Source organism: Lissotriton helveticus, chromosome 2_1 (assembly GCF_964261635.1).
Source record: "Lissotriton helveticus chromosome 2_1, aLisHel1.1, whole genome shotgun sequence".
NCBI lineage: Eukaryota > Metazoa > Chordata > Amphibia > Caudata > Salamandridae > Lissotriton > Lissotriton helveticus.
In genome coordinates, this window is record NC_136059.1 from 1223705239 (window position 1) to 1223726322 (window position 21084).

At 43.4% G+C, this 21084-nt stretch overlaps 1 protein-coding gene across 1 annotated transcript in view; it reads right to left on the reverse strand.

The window, feature by feature from the left end:
• The window catches only part of RRH (retinal pigment epithelium-derived rhodopsin homolog), a 196244-nt gene that overhangs the window by 146412 nt on the left and 28748 nt on the right, over nt 1–21084 (reverse strand). The window contains exon 3 of the mRNA XM_078677484.1: nt 14409–14508. Within this exon, the coding sequence (XP_078533610.1) occupies nt 14409–14508 (100 nt within the window). The remainder of the gene's footprint in view (nt 1–14408; nt 14509–21084) is intronic.

The following is a 21084-nucleotide window of genomic DNA, read 5'->3' on the forward strand; positions in this document are numbered from 1 at the left end:
GTGCAAAAAAAAAAGAAAACTGCGTGAGTACTTGCCTATTTTTTTATTATAAGCCGCACTTGGCAGGATTAAAAACTCATAGTGAACGGGCATATATGAGAATCAACGACTCCATTACCATGTCTGCTGTACCAACATGTTTCAGCCTATCAATATATCGCAAAAGGGTCAAAGGCCTTCCTCAGGATACAGATCCCTTGTAGTTTGTAACACTCCCTCCTAGTCAATCACTATAAATTAGGGAGAGTGTATGTAGCCATACTAGCCCTTAGTAGACACACTTCAAATGTCGTACCTGAGTTTCATTGATCGTAGTCCAAACTCGGGGATAGAGTGGGAACATCGCCCTGCAGTCACACTTTTGTCAAGGTGCAATGTGGCCGTATGTGCCACTCTGCTCCCTCCACTGCTGCTTTTCCCTCTTTTCTGTTTATGTTTAGTCTGATTTAGTCTTATGTTTGTGTCTTTCTCATGATGTGTGTAATATAGGTACTGTCATTGGCAGCACTGACGGGCAATGAGTGGTGCATGCTGCAGTGGCCTCCTGATAAGGGCCCCAGCACTTATTTTTTCACAAATTAAGCACTGGAAACACGTAACATTTCAGAGGAAGGAAACAGAGCACTTTCAGGAGAAGACAAAGCAAGAAACGTGAAAATGAAGGACAAGGTCCAGGGTGGATATTCAGTGATAGAGACCTATGCTGGTGCGTAAGCCACCTGAAACATGGAATGACTATCTTTGTCATTGATTGTTATACATAACATTTATCTTTATGTCTATTTTTCTTGTTTTACTGTGTGTGGTTATGATGGGGAATGTGTAGAGATATCTTCTATAATCTTGATGATCTTGTACTCTTACTAGGCAACGCACGCACACTCCCTCTCTATGTGACCGTTCTATCCACATGATTAGAGTGGTCGCAGGGACTGTTCCTTAAAATACTCTTCTAAGGAGGTGTTGAGCCCACATCTCTTAATGTTATATATTTCCATGCTCCCTGTTTCTTGTGCAGCATTGATTCACTACAGACATGCCACTTTAAAAGAACCCTGGGTCAATCTGTATAGCATGTGAGTTCAATGACTAACAAAACAGTGGACTTCAAGACTTTTAGATGGTCCCTGCTGTCATTAAGTTCTCCAGATATCTGTAACGCCTCCACATATGCTGATCAAGATGTCTGTAAAAGTCTCAGAGTCAATGGTCCATTCTCAAGCAGGCTGACTTTAGAGGCAATGGCAGGCTCTATCTTAGTTTGGGAGGAACTGCATGTTCCATCTTGGATTGGGACACCAAAGCAGGTGCCTTCAGGGCAGCACACTTTGCAATTCACAACTGAGTGGAAATTGGAAATTCCATCTTGAATTTGGAGAGAATGGCAGGTTGCATTAGGGATCCAGATGGCAACTATTTTGGCATTGTTCCTTCTTTGTTCCCACCTACTCAACCTTAGCAGCAATATGCCAGTGGCACAGGGAGTCCCAGATCCTTCACTGTCTGCTCAGGGAGAACCCCTGCGCTGAGAGAGATAGAGATAGATAGCACAGTTTTTGTCCAGGGCAGCAACTTGTGAGTCTGCCAAATCTGAAACTGAACACTGACCCTCCTTTGTTCTCATCTCAGCGAACAGAGGTTGTTCTGAGTGTAATTTCCCTCTGGCTTTTAGAAATGTGAGTTGTTAAATCATCAGACTAATTGCCAATGGTTGGCTGGATTGGTGCATTGTCTCAGGGACTGTTCACCAGTCACACTTGTAGCAGAACCTGAGTGAATATCTCATCCCCTGCTGATTCTTCCCTTGCTCTCTCTCATCACTTGGTCCCTCGGAGCTTAGTGGCATAGCTGGTTCGGTCTGGCTATGCCTACCCACTGCCTCTCGATAACCCAAGATAAGTGTCGGCTGGTGTAGCGTCTTCCCCAGCCTTGGAGTATGTAACAGACCACGCCACACACAGAGCTCTGGTTTGCACTTCTTCATTCTTCAGCATACAAAGCACTGCATCACAAACTTTATTAACCACACCCAGCCACACCCAAAAGATTACGTAATACTTGTAAGGAGTCTGCCGAGGACCACAAGGAGCTTCGTATAAACAAACATAGGACACAGCAGCTGGTATCCTTCACCTTCAGATAAAGTTTCTGGATATCTTGGTGACAGATACACAGAGATTGGCATGCTGCTGCTCAGTGCATCGATGAGAGCACTCTGGATTCCCTCAGGTTTGTGTGCTATGCTGAAGATAGTAAATATGATCATAATTGAAATTTGCTGTTATCCTTTTCCTTCACAGGTCTCTTTTTCACATTTTTTTCCTTGCTCACTTATTCAGTTGAGCACACGCACCCCGAGCAACTTGCCTGTGGGTCAACAGGGGATCAGGACAGGGTGAGCCTTTTAGGGGGCCCACACCTTCCGTCCACCTGTTTTTTGGTCCTGAAGAAACCGGGCACTCGCCCATTGGTAGAAACATGTCGACCAATACACACCAACACATATAGAGATGAGTAGGTCGTAACTTGCCTACTAACATCTCGCCATTAATTTTAACATTGTCCAGTTGCTCTATAATAAAGTTATTTTTTTGAGTAAAACCAGGACAATTTTTAACATATTTTTCTTTTTGCACTTACAGTCACAACCCGCTCCACTGTAGTTCAGATGTCGAAGCACACCCTGGTGACGCTAGGCCACCAGGGTGGACCCCGATGATGATGAAGCATGTCACCGCTAGGCTGGTGAGTGAGGGGTTTTAAATAAAAGGATACATTTTTCCTTTTTTGCCAATAGGTCTACCCTCCAGACTATTCGTCCTATACTCTGCAGGGGATACTCCTCCTTTTGTTTCTAAAACCTATGCTGAAGATCCCCTTCTCACTGACCTCTGTGGACTTGGTCACTGAAGCTCAGTGTATTGCTTATGATTTCAGCTAGCTGTACCCAGAGAGGAATTACTTGATCTTTGCTTGACACATGAAGCATTTTCTCCACACAGGTGGTGTTGATTTTGGCTGTGAAGTACCCTCCTTGATGTATGCCACTTGTATAACTTCTTCAATGAAGGTACCATACTCAGTGGGTTTCTTACCCTTCTATTGCTGGCTATACACGTAGTGTAGGATAATTCCCTTTCTTGTCTGAGTGGTCTCGGATAGATGTGAGAAGAGGACTTTTTCTAGAAAGCTTCTTCGATATTGTTACCACATTGACTGCTCTTGCTGCATATTTATTCGGCTCACTTCTCTCTGCAAAGGCTTGATTGAAGCCCTTTGCATCTGAGCACCTTTGTGAATCAAACTCACATTTTTTCCACATCTTTCAGGACAGGCTATACACTAAAGAAGAAAGCTATCTTCTTGTAATGTGTTCCCCTGATCAATGCCAGATTGCTTCCTCAAAATACGAAACTAACTAAAATGATTATCAGAGCAAAATTATGTGTGAATTATATTTTTGCATTTGAGCAGTCCTGAAGCAGCTTGCAAACCTTGAATACCATGCGTGGAGGATAATATCAGAATAAAAGAACCCAGAATGAAAATAGTTCTGCCTCTCATGTCAGCATTGCTAGGGTATTTTTAGGGTAATAGGAGAAACGGATAAATATTTTAAAATATTTCAAAAGAATTCTGCCTGTGGTACTTTCCCATTAATGTTAAAATAGAGAGATTGGGTCCCTCAAAAGAGTAGAAATATTGGAGAAAGACATATAAACAGAAAGAAAGAGTGGGAGGCAGGAAAAAAGAAATGGAGCATTCCAATGCCCTACTTATGTATTACATCTTTATTAAATCTTTATTCGGCCACTCGTGGCCATAAAAGTACATATAAACTTTGATACAATTCATTGTATATATGCAAAATCCATACAAAGTGCATTGTGCAGTGCAAAGCCCGCTCACATTTCATCTTTATCCCGTAAATATTTAAAAATAAAACACTGACAAAAGAATTAAGAACACCAACAAAGCCAATAACAACATTCGGTAAGAAAATAGCAGTAAAAACACAGAACAATCATTAAAATATCAGTGAGTTGCGCAGGGAAAGTGCATCCTGCTTCTATGCAAACCTCAGAAGAACCTAATTGCATCAAATATAGCATTATTACTCAGCACTTATTAAAATGATGCTTCCTTAAGACTGGCAGCAGATACATTTAAGTCAAGGGAATATAAAATCCACAAAAAAAGGCAAAGTGTAGCAGAGTCTTTGGTGATATCTCATTGTATGGGCATGTGCAAATATCGGAAGCAGCAAACTGGCCTTGTGGAAAGCAGAGTAAACCACCTTGTTGAGCCGCGCCTAAACCGGGACAGCAGTGTACGCATCCCCACGGTAGTTTTTGAATAAGGCAGTAATGCCTGACTGAGGGTCTTCGCTCTGCGCCCTTCTAGAGGAAAGAAAACACTCCCTGATCCTCTCTCTATCCTTTTTACAAATGTCAGAGGGTTTCTCATAAAGGGATGGGCAGCCTAGAGGCCAATGTCTCCTGGATATATTTAAGCGAGGGTATCCTGTTCCCATGGTCACATGATAAACAGTTCAAAAAATGTTCTCTATTCAGGGTAGCTTCCTCCTTGAACCATATAGAACACCACAGCAGCAGGGGTGCCAGATTTGTTTGGTCCTCGTTGTACTCCAGACCCAATTCCTGGTGTATGGTAAAGAGCGAAGTGGATACACCCTGAAAAGGTGGCTATACAGCCTATGTTCATCCAGTGGGGCCTTACTGACATCTCGATATTCCCAAACCCCTGCACCATAAGTAGGTATGGGCAGACATTCCCTCTTGTATATTTCAAGCAAGAAGAGAATAGGCTTGTTGCCGATTGATGAGCTGAGGGAAATAATTGTGCCAGTCGCACACAGAGGGTGATTCTTTCTGTCATTGACACACAGAGTCCAAGTACAGGCATTGTCGTATATTACCCAAGATATGGAAACTGGGTCACTCTCTCAATAATCCCACCCTATCAATTACAATAGAGACCGTCCGGTGATCTAGAACTTGAACAACGAGGACTAGTGTCAATGACAGCACACAGAAGTAATGTTAGGAAATGACAATAAAAGCTGATTCGACCGTCTTTGCAACTAGGACTTTTAGGCAGAGACACTTCTGGTACTCTACTTGCCAGAAGAAATGGTGGTTTCCAAGTAGACAAAATCACACTGTTTGCACACAGATTTAAGTAAAGATGTAGAGGATGTGAAAGGTCCTGAAAAGGTGGACATGCCTCAGAAAGTAGGTACGTTCATGTCATGAGGGTAAACAAAAGGAACTGCAAAATATAGATCAAGGGCATTGAGAATCCAGGCAAATGGCAGGTTGGCCCTCCTACACCACATTTCTCAGATTACGAGTCCTGAATTGCAAGACTATTCTGAACAGTTGGTTTATATGCAACTTCTTCAGGAGCTGGATGTTGGGTTCTGCTGTCAGGGATGGATGTATTTAATCTCATAGTTGGAGTCCTGCCATCTTGTTCCTGACACTTGAATCGTGGTTGGTGCTTTCTACAAATATTTCGAGAACGGATGTTTCTTTTGGGTGTGCAGTAGATGCATGCTTCTGCAAATACTCTTAGCTGCTCAACCCCTCAAGGTGAAGACTACTTAAAATTTGATCTTGACTCCGCCATGAGCACGTGGACTGAGTTTAAGGCTGTGTGGTCCAGCTCCTTCAAGTAAGGGCACAAACTAACTATTGCATCTTCAATCTTTACTGTATGTCAGTGAACATGCCCATTACTGTGGATGGCTGAAGTGGCCCTATCCTCAATTGACTGGCTTTGGCTCTTTGGAATGGATCCCTTCTCAGTCGGTTTGTGACACTTGCATACAGTCTTTCAGCCTTTTTATCACATTATCATGATGTACAGTGTCCTATGCTGCAGAAACGCAAATAAGTATCAAAGACATGAGACACACTTAAAGCATCATACTGATCTATCAGTGTTAGACCAACGTGTTTTCAAAATATGGACTCAAAGAAAACCTCTACATCTCCACTATAAGATCTAGCAAACAATCTGATAATGTGCCAGGCCATCAGGGCTTCACACAGTGGGACAAAATAGGGAACACCTATCTAGATGATGTTGGGGGACAATTATGTCATTACAGGGGTTGCAGGACCTTTACCAGCTCTCCTAATTGCCCACATCCCTGTGGACTCTCAGATACCGGAATACAAAAAAAACCCTCAAATCTAAACTACTGTTGGGGAAAGTGGGCAAGGGGTCCATTTCCAGGATGTAACACTCCTTGAAGATAAATGCACCAGATTGTTTCCTGGCTTTGCGGTGAAAGTGGGCGATTGGGTTGGGAGAGCTAGACGACAATGATTGGCAGGAGGCATGTATGGCCCCAAGGGAGTTGGCAATCTTCTCAAGCCTCCAAATGGTCCAACGTAACTATTTCCACAAGACGTATCTTGTGGTAGGCACACCATGGGCTAACAGTGTAACAATTTTAAGCGTGATGATGCACGTACTATGCTGATATATGGACTTCATTTTGTGGTGGTATTGGATAATTTTTGGTAGGTGATGCAGATATTTGTTAAAACGAATAAAACTTGGTTATTAAAAACATAGGAAAAACACAAACCTCCACAAAATACCAGGGCCACTACAAGCTAATTGCCTGAACAGGGGAGTAGGGTGGTGATGGAACAAAACAACAAAGGTGAAAGGAATCAGAACAGCGGGTGCGAACTCCGCATTTCAAGAGAAACCTATAACAAATGGATGTTTCCAGACAAAGAATCTTAGTCCTACTCCACGTAAGTTACTTGAAGCTGAGTCAATGTCTCTGTGTGCGAGACCCCACCCGCAAGTACCACAACAACTGTTCTTCCAGTGCCTCCATACAAGTGCTCCTTCTGATGGTGGCCTGTTCTAACTTTCTGTAGCAAATGAGGGGATACGCTCAGTTTGAATATTAGGTACACAGAGGGGTCTCTGGGATGAGGGTTGATTTCATAGCTTTCATCCAGCCCTGAAAGAGCACATTCCAGGCACGGCTCATGCCACTGTCGTGTCTCTGTCACCCGAATAATCAGCAAACTAGCCAACATAGACCATAGGCTCATCACGTCACCCTACTGCCTCAAAACGCAGCAAAGTTTTTCGGGTAACTTTTTCTTGCATGCTACAATAGCAAACTACCTTTATAAAGGATGTATGACATTACAACGCATGCTTTTACATCGCATGCTTTTACAACACTGTTTTTACAACGCATACCATTACAACGCATAGTGCTTTTAGGCGCTGGATAGTGAATTGTTTAATTTACTATTCCAACTCCAGTCCCCGTGGATAGTAGGGAAGGTGTTGGATAGTACATTAAACACATTCCCTATACTAGAGCGCCCCCCCCAGCGCAATTCGTTGTAATGGTTTGCGTTGTAAAAGTTGCGTCATAAAGGCACTGCGTGGTAAAAGTTGCGTTGTAAAGGATGTTTCCCCTTTATAAATTCACTGCTCTTTTTACAGCACACGTGCACACATGCAATTATTAACAATTATTATTAACAAACATTTGTAAAGCACATCGTTTACCTTGCAGGTATCATGCTAACATATAACCTGAAACGTTATATAACCTCCTGACTTTGCAGCAGTTTTCCTCAATGTCGCATCCTTCCGTCTCTTATTTTGGAAACAGACAGGTTTTTAGGCTCTAGGCGTAAATCTGATCAGGTTTCCCTTTGCTCTCAAAGGAGCTGGTAGCGTGTTCCATAACTGAGCTTGCTAACCACTTGGCTGCTAATGACAAGGGTAACTCGTCATGGAGTTTCCATTGATTTCAATGTAAATTACATTGGAGAATATCAGGTACCACAGCATCCTAGTGGATTTATCCTGAAAGGATCTTCCACCTGACCTTACTTTCTTAAACCTTGGCGCAAATACCAGGTTTGCTGACGAGGATCGTAAACACCTTGCAGGCTGATAAGGCCTAAATTTTCTTTGTAGTAGCAAAGGACGTGAACCATTGACAGCTTTATAAACTATGCATACTGCCTTAAAGACAATTCTCACGGGCAACCAGTGAAGCTCCCTCAAGGTGCATGAGGCTGAATCCGGTTTTGATTTATTCAGGCCAAGCTTAGCTGCCAGAATTTGTATCCTGCTTAGTCTCTTGACTAGGTAGTCTGGTGCCCCTAATAACGGGGAGTTGCAGTAATCAATTCTGCTTAGCACGGTGCATTGCATCACTAGCTTCCAGGATGGCTGTGGTAGTAATGGGACAATTTTCTTTAGATTCCTCAGGATACCAAAACAGATAGCCACCAATTTATTAGCATGCTTCTCCATAGATAGGTGTTCATCCGACATTACTACCAGATTCCCTGCCATCTGAGCAGTCTCAAGATTTTTAGAGCTATTCCATGGCCAGAAAGTATGTGGGAGCAAGGATGGCGCCCTAAAAGGGGCGCAACACAGGATCTTAGTTTTGTTTTTGTTAAACTTAAGCGAGTTTCTCCTTAGCCAATCTGCCATCACTTTTAAACACACACACAGTCTTTCTATCTGGCTCTGGTTGTTGTTATCCAGAGACAGGATTAGCTGTGTATCATCTGCATAGTTAATGAACGAAATACCAAATTATTTGAATAAGGTCAGGAGTGGGCCTAAATAAACATTAAAGAGGATGGGTCTGGGGTACTCCGTGTCTAGAGTCCTTGAACTTGAGCAGAATGGAGGGGGTGATTGAAAATGCTTGAAATTGCCAGTCCCCGTTTTAAATTAAAGTGGCATATAGTTTTAATATGTCTCCTGCAAAGCACATTATGCAACACACAGAATGACTGATTTTTATTTTATTTTATTTTATATAAATGGGTAAGTGGGTTACCTTGTTTAACACAAAGATCCTTTTGTTGCTTGCAGTTCAGAAATTGTAATCCTTCTAATATAGGACAGTGATCTATGATGGACATGTGTCTACTACACCTTGTGACACTCACTTTCTTATGTAACCCATCTTGTACATTGATTTACACACATATGAATTGTCAATGTTTAATGTGTACATGTGATGTAAAGTGCTCTTACTCCCTTCTTTTGGATGAGTAGCGCTATAACGATATAAAAGAAGTAAAACAAAATAGTGGTATTTAAATTGTTAGTTGTGTAGATACTGGAACAGATAAACACATTTGACATTCTTGCAGTGCATGCATATGTGTTATATACAAGGACTGAACAAAGTAAAAAGCATGCCTCTCTTAACTGTCTGTGAAGTGATAAGCTATGTGCCTTTGTTTTCCCTCCATTGCCTCTAGGTGTGATGCTCCCAATAGCTCCCAGCAAGGATACTCCAACAAAAGGAGGCCTGATAGCCCCTAAACGTCGGCCTTTGTTATGGGCCCAGCTGGAATCTCATAAACTTCCTCGCTGCCTGAGCATTGCTGCTCCTAAAGAAAGAAGACAACATACAGGCCGTGCTGAATGTGTCCCGGTGTCTAGAAATGACACGGCACAAGTTTATAATAATAATTATTCCTATTTCTAAAGCGCAAACATATCACCCCTTAGGGCAGGGGTATTCAAACTGTGTCCGCGACCCCCAGTGGGGCCGTGGAGTGATAGGAAGTGGGTCGCGCAGTCACTGCACATTTCTGCCAAGGCCCATAGCTTCAGCCCCCCTCCTCCCCCGTCGTCGTGTGTCTCAGCCCGGGCTGCTGCAGTGCAGCTGGAGCTGCTGTGGGCTCGGCTCGGCAGTGTCTGGAGTCTTATCTCTGGCACAGCCCGAGTTGTTCACAGGTCATTAAAGACCATTAGCATATTTACATACCTTTTGTAAACTGGTTACATAGGCTTCAGGGTTTTCGCTAGTTCCAGTACCCCCTGGGCCCCCACTCTGCCTATTCCATACATTTGCATTTTACATTTACTGGGGTAGTGTGAGAATGCATTTTATGAAAAGGAATATAAAGTAGGGTTGCCAAAAGAAAATGCCAGCCCTGTGTTGTTTAAAGAGCCTGCAAAGATGTCCTCTTGACACTAAATAGAGTTATAAAGAAAAAAAATATGTATTCATTTGGTATGTGACTTTTCAGTCTTTGTTCCCTTTAATTATCAGTCATTGACGCAGCCCTAGAACACAATTAAAAGTGCTTTCTTTTTATATTTGCTGCTCTAAGTATACACAGATAAGTTCTGAAAATACAGCTTTAGGTGACTGTTTATTTTTGTACCATTTGGGACATCAAAATAATTAGCTGACAACCCTAATAATAGGACTGGGTGCGGAACATCAGTGATAGGGGAAGAGAGGGAGTACAGGGGTGGGGGCTGAGTAGTGATTCATTTGTAATAAAACATGTGTCAAGGCCCTCACCAGTAGGCCACTGCAACTTTAACCACCCACCGATTGCCTTGCTTGCCCGGCCAATGACCATCCCTATGCAACTACGAACCATAACACTTGTACAACCGACAAAACTATAAGAATGGTATGGGTGTCAGGAGTTTATCATTTTGAATGTATATTGAATTAATAAACAGCTGTTCTGCTCATCTCTAAATTACAAAGATTAGACAAAGCCACCATGTGGCAGACTCTCATAGTGACACCCTCAAAGCCATGCGCAAAGATTGTAAAAGAGCTGAGCGTCTTTGGAGAAAGGACTATAACAATGAGGACAATAATAATTATCTATTAAAACAAAAAAAAATGTACCACAAGGCCATCCGAGGCGCACGAACCGCCTTCTATGCAGATAAAATCAACTCGAGCCCCACTCCTGCCAAAGAAGTCTTTAAACTTGTCCAAGAACTACAGAGCTGTAAATCCCCCTCCCCTAATATCTCCTCTGCGCAACAATGTGAAGAGCTCGCCCTGTTCTTTGTTGACAAGGTACAAAAGATCTACCGTTCCTTCACCCAGCACTCCTCAAACCTTGCTAAATGCACCAACCCCCTCCCTAACCAGACTATCATGACCCACATTCCAGTAATTTCTTTTGACAACCTCACTAAACTGTGTCACAAAGTCAAAACTGGTTCCCCGTCAGACCCAATGCGTCCGGCTCAATTCTTGGAGTCACTTGACTTTTTTCTACCCTCCTTGGCCTCTGTTCTGAATCTCTCTTTCTCTTCAGCTAGTGTACCATCTGCCTGGAAACAAGCATGGGTTTCACCTATCATCAAGAAACCCTCCCTAAATCCTTCTAAACCGGAAAATTTCCGACCGATCTCGCTGCTTCCATGGCTGTCGAAACTTGCTGAAGCCCATGTTAACAGCACCCTGTCCCAACATATGGTTCAGAACAACATCCTGGACCCATCTCAAAATGGGTTCAGACCGGGCCATAGCACGGAGTCTGCTCTCCTGGCCACTACAGAGTATCTCCGAACAATCTTAGATGCCGGTCAAAGTGCTGCGCTGATTCTTCTCGACCTCAGTGCGGCCTTTGATACGGTGTCCCATGACATCCTTCTTGACCGTCTGGAGACTTTCGGAATATCTGGCCATGCTTTAAAATGGTTCCATTCATTCCTTAAGGACAGATCCTTCCGGGTCTCAGCACCTCCTTTCTTATCTAAAACTCATCCCATTGCACAAGGAGTTCCGCAGGGCTCTGCGCTGAGCCCCTCTCTTTTTAATCTATATGTGCAACCTTTAGCGACAGTGGCCAAAGAGTGGGGCCTGACACTGGTATCGTACGCCGACGACACACAGTTGGCCATCACCCTTACGGAAGGCCCGTCCATTTCGGCCTCTAGATTTAAAAACGGTCTCTCCGCAGTAGCCCAATGGATGACGGACAACTGTTTACAGCTCAATGCTGGAAAAACAGAAGTGCTTCTCCTTGGTAAAAACACCAGCCATTGGAATGAGCACTGGTGGCCATCTTCCCTAGGCACTATCCCACCTCCCAAATCCCTAGTAAAAAACTTGGGAGTGTGGATGGATGCCTCACTCAATTATCAGACTCATACAAAAAAAAGTCGCTGGAACTTGTATCGACTTGCTGAGGAACCTCAGCCACATATTGGGCTTCTTTGATGCTAAAGTTCGCCAGCTTATCATTCAAGCAACCATCCTTTCGCGTTTGGATTACGCCAATGTACTCCTCCTAGGTGCCAACAAAGGAGAGATAGCACGATTACAACGTGTGCAAAACTCTGCGGCTAGAGCCCTGGTCGGCCTTCCTCGCAGATGCTCGGCCAGAGCTACTATTCGCAAACTACACTGGCTACCGGTTGGTTCCAGAATTAAATTCAAAACCCTCATCATGACTTTTAAAATTCTCAAACATGATAATCCTACTCTGCTACGTCCTCTTCTCACCTCCTACACCCCATCACGCAACCTGCGATCTTCCAACCAACACCTTCTGTGCGTCCCTCGCATTAAAACTTTGCAGCATGGGCGGCCGCTCCTTTAGGGTTTTGGGAGCCAAGTTATGGAACGATCTACCACTAAATATTCGCTCCATAGAAAGCTTATCTGCTTTCCGAAAAGCAATTAAAACTTACCTATTCCCCTCCCCTTAAATCCCCTTCACTTAAATCTCCCTTCACTCCTCACCCTTAGGTTAGGGTTTGTGACGTCTTTAGCGCCGGGATGCCTCATCGCTGGGGCAGCTGTTTTGCGCTTTACCAAAACAATACAATACAATACAATAGTGCCAGTGTGCACAATTAGGTGCCAGTGCCAAGCACCAGAAACCACCTGCTCAAATTAGGCACTGGTGCTGAGGTAACAGGGGAGAGGGGCGTTGGTTCAAGAAGGTGTGGAAGAACAAAGGTGTGGAAGATATATGGGGGACTGAACAGGTGTAAGATACAAATAGACAAAAATTTTAATGGAGAGACTTGAGGTGAATGAGAAGTGCTGAGGGGCACAGGTGATGGGGCCAAAGAGGCCATGCGATTAATGCGAGAGACTCTTAGAGATGAGGGCAGTGAAAAGACAGAATGGCAGAAGGTGGTTAAAGGTGAAGTGAGAAGTTGAATGGGGAGAGTTTAGAAATTGTAAAAAGGGGTGATGGAAGTGGACTGCAAATTGAGAGAGGGATTCGGGATTAGGAGAGGTGAGGGGGTGAGATGAAAGCAGTATAGGTAAACTGCTTAACTCTGCACAAGACCGCCAGTGTTTTAACGGACCCCTGCTGGTCCCGGCCAGGGCCAGGTGAGCTTCTAATGTGGTAGCACGTATTCCTGTGGAGTGGAAGGCCCATCACAAAGGTAAAATAGACATATTTCTGATGTTAATTGCTGTATTTTGGTTATGAACTGGTACTGATAGGGTGAAATTGTTTCTCAGTGTTACTGGTTTAAAAATAATGTAGCAATGCTAACCCAAAATACGCGGCATCACATAACATTATTTACATTTTCTTCCCACACGATTTGGTCAAGCCTGTCATGTAATTTGGTCGTCACCTGCCTCATAATTCCATTAGCCATGCCTACAGGTTTAGAAATTGTTGTCAGGAGGGGGTCCTTATGCCTGAAAATGTTGAATGGGGGGGTCACGGCATCCTAAGTTTGAAGATCTCTGCCTTAGGGTTTCAAGGCGCTGGCGACCGTTGGGGAGATTAAGTGAGCTATTGCCCAGAGTCACATGATGCTAAGCTCAGTTTAGTTGCCCCTGGCAATAGAACGGTGAGCCCTGTGCTCCGAAGTCACCTCTCCCTCCTAGCATATTTCAATGGGGCCCAACCTCTTGGAAGGGCAGATAGCGACCACCTTGTGAATAAGGTGGGTAGACGGCGTCAACCCACGTCTACCCACGACTTATGCCCTGGCTATACCCCTTCCAGACATGGAGAGTGGAATCAGGCAACCAGGTCAGTGCCCCTAACAGGATTACATGATTTGGCAGTCCAAGCAAGGACGCCATGTTTTGGTGTCGCTTCACTGTTGATGTGGAGGCCCCCTCCAATACCATCTTAACTAGGTAGCCTCTTCCGAGCACTGCTATCTGTTGCTCCAATGACAGGCTGGTGAATACTCAAGAGAAGCAGAGAAGTAGGAGAGAAGGAAGGGAGAGAGGGAGGGAGAGAGAGAAAAAAGATGCAAGAGAAAACATGAGAACATGCTGGCATGATTTAAAATGGTGTTCTTTCTCCCGGCACAGGAATTTCAGGAAGCCTGTTTTCAAGTGATATTTAATATATCACAAAGACACTGCTCCACCAAATATTAAAAAAATTACACTGATCATTCTATTATTTTGAGCCAAATGCACTATTTTCTTGTTGTCAAGCTCAAGATTTTCTAGTGTGGAGAAATATTTCTTGAAGTTCAGGCTTGCAGTTCCCTGATTGCTCAAAAATGGTTTAGTTTGCATTGTACCAAGGAACACTGACAACAAACATAATGTTATTTTATGATATTCATAGGCTTGTCAAGATTCTATGGAAGCTTACCTATATCCGGCCTGCAGATAGTTAGGTAGCGATCAATGGCTACCACAGTCAGTAAGCCAATACTTGCCATTCCAAAAAATATGTTTAAGCCAGCATAAATCTGAAAATAGAAGAAACACATAATGTTAGTGGCAGCTCTATGCAAATACATAGGATTCTCATTCATTTGTGTGTTCCTTCAATTAACTATTCACTGTTAAGCATGGAATTATCACTCCAAGGCTCTCTCAGTGCTACCTTGTTTAGAACTAGTTGCATTTATATAGCCCTTACAACCCCTGAAAAAGCATCAAAGCGCTTTTTGGCAAGAAGCACGCTACTCAGGAACCTAAAAAGGATTAGTGGTGAATTAGTATAGGGAATTGCAAAATTAATTTGAGCGGTACACATGTGAGTGTGTTAGTTGGATTGAAAAGAACAGTGGAGGGATAGAAGAGGGAAGTGTCTAGAAAGTGTTTATTTGGAGATCATAGCAGTAGGAGGAGGCTTGGGATGAGTAAAGGAGAGATGTAGGGGGAAGAGTCTCAAGAAGTGGGTGAAGGAGAAATATGAGGTCTAGGAGGGATACAAGAAAGAAAGGCTTAGAAAGGCTTGTTTGGGAAATCTGAATAGTAAAAGAGGCATAGTGCTTCAAATAGATTTTCAGTCATGAAAGTGGTTGTTTAGCTACCGGTGGAGTCTCTTCAAATCATTTTGTGGATTTATGCACAGAGGATGACTGGCAACAGTGGAGTGCACCTCTAATGGCCACTGGTAACAAGTCGTATACCCAGTGGTGCCTCGCATAGGGCGTGCTGCGGGGTGGTGAGTCGGGGCGAGGGAGGGGCAGGGTTCTAGGGGTAGTAAACTTAGACATACGACAGTATGGAGGAAAATACTTTCCTCTGTTCCGTCGTATGTCCGAGCTTACTACCCCCTACCCTGCACCTCCCCTGCCACACCCCACTGCCCCGCAGCACGCCGTATGTGAGCTGCCACTGCATATACCCGTCGTATTGCACCAGAAGATCGTCACTAACTATTGTCTAACATAAGCAATGTGTCCGAAATATTGTTAACCCCTTTGCACTTTACAATAGAAATCTACACCCAATGGATGATATTTTTAGAAACGATATTTAGGCCCCACAATCTAAGTAAGACGATATTTCTTTTATCGAAATTCTCTTATACAACCCTTAGCCGTGCATTATGGGCTACCTAAAACTTTCAAAATTTCCAAAAAAAGACACTATTGTGCCAGATTTCATTCTACGCACACATTTTACAGTAATTGCGGCACTAACCCCTCTATGGAAAATGTACTGGTATATTTTGTGCAACAAGAACCTCTCGCAAGCTATTTTGCAGTATAAGCCAGATTTCTTTTTAATTAGGAACTCATAAAATAGACACACTTCAACATACAATTTTTATTTCGTGCAGAAGTTAGGGTGACCAACCGTCTGTAAATTTCACAGCCTGCTCGTAATTTGGGCCTCTTGTCCGTGAAGAATTCTTTCACGGATGCCTTTTGTCCATAATTTCGAAGGTTGCTCCCTGAAAGCAGCATGAGAGTCATGTAACTCTCACTGCAGGGGCCAGCTCACGCTCCCGCTGTGATCAGTGGCCTGCAGCAGCCCCTCCCCGACCTGGCAGAGGCTGCTATTATCCCAATATCGTTCTGTATGTCGGCCTAATTATCACATACAGAATAATAATGTGCCAGTGACAGCATTTGCTGAGCCTCCTCCTGCCAGAGCCCAGGGCATTGAGAAACTGCTTTTGTTTATGGGCTCCTGTCACCGCACCAGGGGCCATGCTCTGGGGGGGTGGAGGTTTTATTTTGGCACATGTTACCCAGGTGCATGCAATATGCAAACGCAGGTATTTAAGTTTCACTCCGGCACACAACCGATGCAGTGCAAGGTTCTCTCAACCTAATATAAACTCATTTTGGCTTGTATTGGTTGTCTATTTATGTAATTTTGCACGACCTCCACAGATGTGGCTGTAAAATGTACCTTCTGTCCTGAGTTTTTGTCCTGAATATTGACCTTCGGTCCTGAATGTTTGTCCTGAATTTTGACCCTTTGTCCTGAATTTGGACGCTCACTGTTCTGAATTTGCACCATGCCAGTTTGTCACCCTAGCAGAAGTGTAACTCTTTTTACATGGTGAGTACTTCAAACTCAACGTTACAAACTACGTGATTTTCGCTGCTCAGTGTTTGTCGGGAGATATTCATGCATGTTCGACATTTTGCCAGTCTTCAATTTTACCATTTTGTTGTTTTTGCAGCTTCTATTCCTCTGTCGGCGTTTTAACAAGAACCACTTTTTAGTGACATTTGATCAATGTCTTTCTCACTCTAGGGTTTGGTGCTTTATATCAAGCAAATGCCTACAGCAAAACCATTAATACAAAAATCATATTTTTGCAAATTTTGAGCTCATCTCTTCTTTCCAGCGTCTAGATGAAGTACGACGTAATCTCAATTTGGTGAAGATTGATAAAAAAGGGTTTTATTGATACACAAAGCGCCCCAGCACGAAAACGTCTTTTTCTTCCAAGATCCTAGCAGCATCTGACAAACCAGCCACTGCTAGAACCGTAGAACCTTAATAGTACTTCATTTGAGCCAGTGGTTTCCGGTGCTCGGTCCCAGCAGTTAATTGCGGCACCTGCACTTAATTGCCGGAGCCTGCACATATGACAACTGCCACATGGTGGTGCTGTTTGTGCAATTTAAAGATGAGCAGAAAACAGTTTAGCGACCTCGACCAGTCTGAATTGTCGCACTTATAGCAGTGTGATCGTTGGTAGTTGGGTTTGTACAGTGGCAATGTGTCGTGCAAACTGCATTACCCTCCTGACGATGGCCCGGCACTTAAGTTTTTTACAAATTAAGCATTGATCTTCCTACCTGACCTTATAAAGTACAACACTTACAAAGCTAGACTTTATCTAACTGCAATATCACAGCTTTAATAAGAAGAATATAATATAGTGACCCACTTTCTGACAGGTTCTCACCATTGACTGCTCCCTGTGCTGTGTGACCTCAGCTTTAGAAATTCGTAGTATTATTGACTTCCTTCCACACCACCCACCATCCAATCCTTCTTCAATGCCTCCATGAATTCAGGGTCCAGACTGACAATCCTGTTACCTGGCCGGAATTAATTAGTCATCATTTCCCAGTAGGGATGAATAACAAATAACTGTTAGGCAGGGTTTCCGAAAGGGACACCCTATCTCCCATGCCCCACTATAACTATCAACAAAGAGGAGGGCCACTGAAATTATGTGGCAAGGGAAGACCAAATTAAGTGTCAGAGTTGACTAAATTATGCGGCAAGAAAAGGCAAATTATGTAGGATTACGCTGCACATTTTCTGATATCATTAGCTCATTATTTTGACATTTTTACTTATGATAACATTGTCTGGACAAAGGTTTCACCTAACTATATCTGTTTAACAATCAAATTCAGCAATAGGCAAATGAAAGATGAAGCCTTCCAGAACAAGGGATCACGTGTCACAGTTTTAGTAACTTTTGATCCATATGAGCTGAAAACAGTTTTTTTGCTAAAATCTGGAGAATATGCAGTAGTTGACGGATTGTGTGGGAAATCTGTAATTGTGTGTGGGAAATCTGTAATTGTGTGGGAAATCTTTAATTGAGTGAGAAATGCTGCAGCCGCAGAACCCCTAATTCCTGTAGTCCTGCCAGAGAGCGCTGGCTGATGGGTGTGAAATCAGTGCAGTCTTTAGTGCTGGTGGTGCCCAGTGCTACAATCTTTTTTGGCACCCCTCCCCTACGGCCTCCTACTCAGATTCGCTCACTACCACCCAGCAAAAGTGCCCCTCAGCTCACCATAGCCTCTCTCACATACACTTCATTAGTTTTAAAGAGCAGGTAAAGGCTGGCTTCACTAATTTATTAAACTATCCACATAAAATACAGATCTGCTCTTTGCAGCAGGCATATTAACTGTCTGTGCTACTTTATGGTGAGTCAAAACTGCCAGTGACAAAACTTCAATCGCTCTCTCAGCAGGGACAGGTTATCTTGACATTTTTATTTCTGCCTGAAAGCTGAACTCACAAGAAACTCTGCAGCAGGTGTTTTTATTCATAAGTCATTGCTAAATACAGCACCCCTCCTGAGGTTGGTGCCCACCTTCCAAGTCAGCTCCCAGTGCAGCCGCACCAGTCGCACTGCCCTAAATCCAGCTCTGTGTGAAATAAAGGTTTTCTGTACAGGTAGAACACTTAGGGTGCTTTAAAACTGGAAATTAAATCTGTGGAAGTCCACATCAGCTTTGGTGCCTGCGCCAAAAATGACCATCTGCGAGGGTTATTTACAAGCACATTGCACTGCCAGTGCGTAACTTTTATTGATGCACCAGCAGCGCCATGAGCTTCCCCATATTTACAAGGTCATGTAAGTCACCCGGCGTGACTTTTCATGGCCTTGTATATATGTTTCCCTTTTTCATGCGAGAAAGGAGCATTCCCATGGGTGTTGCTGTGGGTGTTCATTTACATTTACAATATTTTGACGCAGGTAGCACAGCAAGCGTTTCTGCTGCACTGCCATGCATCAAAATAAAAGGGCAGGAATGAGCCGAGTCTACAAGATACAACGCATTCCTGTCCTCCTCTCCTGCGCCGGCACTCAAAAAGCAACCGTACGCCAAGCAAACACCCTTGCGTCATTTCACAAGGGTACCGGTACCGAGGGATTCATTGTTTTTGTACAGGAAGGGAGACCTTTCAGCACAAAAACAATCATTAAAGGCATTTCCTCTTTCTATGTGTGCTGAAGAATGCATAGGAGGAAAAACTAGGTGAAATAAAAGCATTTTGCCTCGTTGCGCCCTACGCCTCCCCTGGGGAGGCGTAGGATGCTGACACATTCCCAGGTTTACAAAATGTAAATCTAGGAATACTCAAGTACCATGGATGTTGCGTGGGAACACCCACAGCAACACCCATGGAACGTCCCTTTCACGCAGAGTAATGCGTGAAAGGGAAACATAATTACAAGGCCATGAAAAGTCATGCAGGATGACTTTACATGGCCCTGTAATTATGGTGAAGCCATTGGGTCGCTGTCGTTGCGTCAAAAAAAGTGACGCACCGGCGGTGCAAAGGGCTTGTAAATAAACCCCCAGATTTCAGCTGTAATTAAACTGGTGTTATAATTTAGTTATAGAGAATCCATGCTTTTCTGTCCTTCCCTCATCAGATCTCAGCAGCCACTAAGCGTGGCTAGATGACCCACTGGAACAGGATTTCTTTATGGTTTCCAGTGCAAAAAAGGATCCCACTTTTCCAGCAAGAATTCACGAAATACTTGTGTGATTTTACTCTTCTTTCCTTCTTGATACTTCTAAAAGTTCGGGTCAAGTTAGTGCCAGCTTCACTGTACATATAGCTTAATTTTAAAGAATCAAATAAAAGGTGTGTGCATGTGTGTGTCTATATAAATGCAGGAACTGAAAGTTCTTCTTATGATCCCACAGCTGCGGGTTTTGTCAAAATGCAGTGCTGCCAAGCCTCGATTCCAACTCATACCTCATTGTAGCACCACCCTACACTTCTTGTCTCATTATCTCAAAATTGCAGGTTCTTTCTCTTCCTGCTTCATTCGCGTGTCATTGTTCTCCTTCTCCCTACCTCCTGGGTTCTGACTTTTCTGATCCTCTCTTGCTTTTGCTCTGGGTCAAAGTATGATGATAAAAATAGGGCCTGGTCCCCAAAAATGATGCCATTGTAAAATTACACTTCACAGCTGCACTAACACTCAATTTCCCGAAAATTGAGTGCACCTTATCCGATGTTATGCTAACGTTAGACTTTGTTACAAATTCAATTTGTGTGAATTTCTTTTTATGAACACTGGCTTGCATTCGGTGCATTTTTATTTTCAGTGGGCATTGCTCAAAACAAACCTTTTGACTACAAGGCTTAGCAATGACGACGAGCGCCAAGCAATTGATACACTAGAAATCAGCTATGGATGGGTTTCCTCAAAGACTATCGCTGGATCTGGGCAGAAAACTGGTGGCCGACCTACAGCTTTGTATTTATAGAAACACATTATATACCTCTCAAAGACGGAAGAAGAACAGAAGTAATAAAGGAGTCGTAAGTCGAGTTCAGAAGTGATTCAAGGAGAATCTATTTACATTCTAGCGGTGGGAAATTTGTGAAAAAATAAGTGCCAGGGCTCTTGTTAGGAGGCCACTGCAGCTTGCACAACCCATTGATCCTGCCAGCTCTGCCCATGACAGTACCTACACAACCACTAACCACCACACTCCTGCAAGTCTGACAATTCAGACTATTCCAGGCTCCCAAAGCTGTAAGAATGGCTTGGGTGGCAGGTATTCCTCATCTTAAATGTAGATTGAATTAATAACCAGCTGTTCTTGTGCTCAACACTAAATTAGACAAACAGTGCTACCATGTGGCAAACTGTTATAAGTGTGTTTGATACTGTTAGCGATTTGCAGGAACTGGCAATGTTCCTGCCTTATCAATATTCATGAGGCCGGTCGCAATTTGTCACCCCTTGTGAATGGCTACAATCACAGGGTTGGTGGCCTGCTAAGGTCAGCAGACAATGATGCCTGTGATTGCTCTTTAAATTAAGCAATATTCTTTTTTTTGTAATGCAGCCT